Source organism: Vombatus ursinus, unplaced genomic scaffold (genome assembly GCF_900497805.2).
Source record: "Vombatus ursinus unplaced genomic scaffold, bare-nosed wombat genome assembly UNPS02014810.1, whole genome shotgun sequence".
Taxonomy (NCBI): Eukaryota; Metazoa; Chordata; class Mammalia; order Diprotodontia; family Vombatidae; genus Vombatus; species Vombatus ursinus.
The window spans coordinates 48,387,585-48,392,226 of record NW_020954588.1 but is presented as its reverse complement, the minus strand read 5'-3'; the positions used below and the strand labels follow the sequence as shown (position 1 = coordinate 48,392,226).

General features: G+C 42.0%; 1 protein-coding gene across 1 annotated transcript in view; it reads left to right on the top strand.

Moving 5' to 3' along the window:
• KNG1 (kininogen 1) overlaps positions 1–4,248 on the top strand; it is a 27,170-nt gene extending 22,922 nt beyond the window's left edge. The window contains exon 10 of the mRNA XM_027875845.1: positions 2,334–4,248. Coding sequence (XP_027731646.1) covers positions 2,334–3,101 — 768 coding nt within the window. The 3' untranslated portion in view covers positions 3,102–4,248. The remainder of the gene's footprint in view (positions 1–2,333) is intronic.
• The last annotated feature ends 394 nt before the right edge of the window (positions 4,249–4,642 follow it).

The following is a 4,642-nucleotide window of genomic DNA, read 5'->3' as shown; positions in this document are numbered from 1 at the left end:
GAGAGAGAGAGAGAGAGAGAGAGAGAGAGAGAGAGAGAGAGAGAGAATCAGAGCCAGACAGATAAAGACAATCACTGAACACATTAGTGATGATGAGGTCACCAACAGAGTTAGTGCAGAAGAGGGCTCAGCACTGAGACTGGGGTGTGCTTGTACTTACGGAGCAGAAACATATGATGAAAACCAGTAAAAAAGAAAATGGGAAGTATCCTGAAAGAGAACAAGGCAGATGAGGAATGAGAAATTAAGAGGTCACTGGCAAATTTTGAGAGATCTCGTAGTTAGAGAGAGATCAAAGATAAGAGGGAAGGAACAACTGATGAGGCAAATTCCTGAAGGGGATGGGGAAAAGGTAACAAGCAGAAGGTTTAGAACTTGCAAGGGGAAAGGTCACTGCATCCTGGAGCAAATGGAGAAAAAAAATGAGCCTGGGGCTTGAGGGGGAGAGTAAAGGAGGTGAGCTAGCTCATAATATATGCCTTTGATTTTCTCAGCAAATTGGAAGACAAGGTAGTTTCATAAGAAAGAGGGTGATGGGATTGCTAGTGGAGAGCCTAAGGAAACAGGAGCTTTGGAAGAGCCAATGTAGGGAATGATAGTCAATTAGAGACTAATAAAAATTACTGTGTAGCAATGAAGCCCCAGTTGAGGTCAGATAATATTACTCAAGCATCCTAAAAGTAGGAGCACAGAAGGTAGACAGTGAGGATTGCCCAGAGTTGAGTATTGACAGGGCATAAATGATTGAAGGGGCAAGGGTTTAAGGGTAGAGTATAGTGTCTGGTTGGATTCATTAACTAGAAGGTCAAGACCATGACGGGACAACAGTGAGGCCTGAACTGGAGTAGTAGATTTGGAAAATGGGGTGGCAGGTTGTGGTGGGGACAGAGAGAATATTTAGGATGAGTGGAACGCTGAGAGGACATCAGAGCAGGAGATTGTGATCAGATTGGGAAATTTCAGAACTGAAGATCATGGAGGTAGGATTGTTTGGGATATAGACAAGGTCTCAGATACATCTTCCCTTGTGGGTGCCTCAGGTAGAGTAGAAATGTAGCATGACCATGAATAAGTCACTTTACTCCTTCTCTGGGCCTCTCTTTCCTTATTTGTAAAAACCTACCTCACAGGGATTGCTTTGTAAACCGTAGAGTGCCATATAAATATAAACCATTATAATCAGAATTTTGGTGGTCTCCCTTCATAGATAAAAAACACACATTTTGTCTAGTATTCTCTTTTAAATTGAATTTTATTTTTTAATGTGCATTTTCTTTCCTTCTCACCTACCTCCATTGGGAAAAAACCCTTGTAACAAATACACATAATTAAGTGAAACAAATTCCCACATTAATCACGTCCAAAACTGTTTGTCTCATTCTGCATTTTGAATCCATCGCCCACCTCTGGCAGAAGGCAGGTAGTATTCTTAAAATAGCATCGTGGTTCATCGTTGCATTCATCACTTCTTGAGTCTTGCAGATTTGTTTGTCTTTACAATATTGTTAGTTTTGTATAAAAGGTTTTCCTGGTTCTGCTCACTTCTCCATGCATCACTTCATACAGGGCTCTAAAATCATCTCCTTGGCCACTTCACCATAGTATTCTATTACATTCACATACCATATTTGTTCAAAGATTCCCCCATTGATGGGCACTCCCATAGTTCTCCCATTACTTCTTTGCCATCACGAAAAGAACTGTTATCAATATTTTGGTATATATTGGTCCTTCTTCTCTTTCTTGGATCTCTTGGATCTCTGGCAGTGGAATTGTTGATCCAAAAATTTAATCTGGTCTTATTGACAACTATGATCACTATCGTCATCATCCTCATAGCTCACATTTACGTAGCCCTTTAAAATTTGTTGACTACCTTATCAGGATTATTTCTTTTGTTAAGGTTTGCAAAGCACTTTTTGTATATTATTTCATTTGATTGACCCTGTGAGGTAGGTGCTAGTATTGCCTTCATTATATGAATTAAGGAACTGAGGCTCAGAGAAGTTGCATGATTTATCCAAAGTGACACAGCTAGTAAATTTCTGAGTGGGATTTGAACCCAGGTCTTCCTGATTCCAAGCCCAGTTACCTATCCATTATACCACACCACTTCACAATCCATTCATTCTATAAATCAATGTGATAGCCAACACAGAGGGGAAACACAGCCACTTAGCTTCCCTTTTCCCCATACCCTTACTAAAGTATCCAAAACTGGGAAAACTCTGGCTTCCTAGTGAGATGAATGAACCTGGCCAAGCCTGTGCCCTTTGCCTGTGCAGGGATATTGTGGTCATTGTTGAAACTCATTTGTCCATGCTTCTCTTTAGATGCTTATGAAAAGACCTCCAGGTTTTTCCCCTTTTCGAGCGGCAGCACTGATCCCAGAAACGAACGGAGCAGAGGCTCCAAGTGAGCCCCAGACTTCTGATACGACAGATCAAGAGGAAGCACAAGGCCCAGGAAAAGAAAAAGGGCTTATTCGTAGCTTTGGTCACGGGCATAGAAAGGAACACAGCTCTGGCCATGGGCACAAAGACCACCCTGGCCTCGGCCTCGGGCATAAACATGGGCATGCTCACAGTCAAAAGCATGGCCACAGGCACAAACCCAAACATGGTGAAGGCCATCAGAAACATGAGAAAAAAGACAAGAAAAGCCATGGGAGTTGGACAAACGGGTATCTGGACAGCCCCATTAAAGAGAATTCTCCTTCTTCCAAGACCCAAGAGGAGACACAAGGCCCACCACCCCTCCTTAGCTCATCACTGCAAGAGGTCACTATTACCCCTTCTGATTTTCAAGATTTAGATCTCCTTGATCTTAACCCAACCAGTCCCCCATCTGAGCCTACAACCAAGGAGAAGGAAAAGGAGAAGGCAGGGGAGGAAGAGGACACAGATGACGACTGGATCCCAGACATCCCTGTCCAGCCAAAGAGCCCCTTGTTTACTTTGGTGCCTGATTTTCCAGAACCATCTGCCCCCAAATGCCCTGGACGCCCATGGAAACCGATTGATGCGATGGGCCCAGTCAAGGAAGAGAGCCCATATGTGGACTTTGACCTCTCTGATGCTCTTGAATTTGGGAAGAAATGATTCTCCTCCTGGCCCTTCACCATCCTACTGCCCAAATACAATGGACCACACACCAGGAAATCTCAGAATAGCCTAGAACAAGGTATGAGACTCAGCATGGATACTGGGAGTCTCAATGAACTAATGAAAAGTTGTTTTGCAAAGAGCAAATCTATCCTCATTCCTTTAGGCAAGCGAGTTCCCTCAGCAAAGCAGAAGATGGAGAAAGCGAATTCGTTTTGAGGCCATTTTCCACTGGAGATCCTAAGAACAGATATGGGGGCAGGGAAGGATATTTGTTGCTTGGGAGGATAATTATTATCTTTAATTATCTATTCAAACTAACCTTCACCTGTGCATGAGTGTCAAACAACAGAAACTAAATGGGAACTAAGGATGTGCCTGTCGCATAATTAATTGATGCTTAATTAATGCTTATTGATTGATTGATAGAAGTATGATTATCAAAGAAATCTTTTTATGATTGGAAAGAGAATAGCTCAATATTCAATGGAAAGGCAGGGCCAAAGAGTAGAAAGTGGAGAGGGATGCTGTCGGATCTCTTCTTTGGGTCCACCCCACAAAACATCCTTAGCTTTTGCCAGTGGAACAATTTGTTTCTATTCTGTTGCTGTCTCAAGGCACTCTAGCTATCCTGTGGCTGGTTCTTAAAACTTCACTATTTTCTCACTCTACTTTTGCAGAGAAGCAGTAGAAAAATGGAACTAACTTATGGTTGTTTGGTGAGCTTTACACGATTGGCTGCATTAAGTGATCCAGGCCCTATTCTACTCCATCTCTACTTTGGTTCGTTATCTTTACTTTGATTCATTAAGGCAGGGGGAAAATCCTACTCAGTCACCTGGAAAATAACTCGTGCTATGCCTAATTGGGAATAAACCTATCAGCTTAATCACATTTTGCCATTCTTATGGGGACACATAAGGCCTTGTACACATCAGAACCAACACCCAAAGAAAAGGTCAATAGCAGATGTGCTAATTGAGGATAGAAGTCTCTTGACATGGAACTCAGTGGAAAGGTTGGTGGTCCCCAAACACCCTACATCAGCAGCCAGAGGAGAATACAAGTGACACAGACCTCATTAAAAAGAACAACAACTCACTACTCTGCAGGAGTGAAATAAAGTTAAATCATGATTATCTGACCTCTGGTTAATTCATTATGATCTTCTCCCAATGCCATTTGCCTTGTTTTCTAGCAAATTTCAGAATGTTCAGACTGGGCTGAGACCCAAATGCCTTTTATTAGCATACCCTCTCCAGCTGAGGGATGTCTTCACTCCCCTTCATGAAGACCAGAGACAGGAGACTTCTTATGAGTGTGAGTAAATGAATGAGGAAAATGAGAGTGAGTAAATGAGTTATGAGTAAATGAGCATATGGTAGTATACTTAAAGTTTTACCAGGACCTAAAGATCCTCTCCCCTCAACCATTTTTTTTTAAAGAAAAATCTAGTACCAAGTGAAGAATGGAAGGGTTTTATTATTTGTTGTTATAATTGGGATCCTCAGGAAACAAAAGAATCTTCTCTGTGTCTG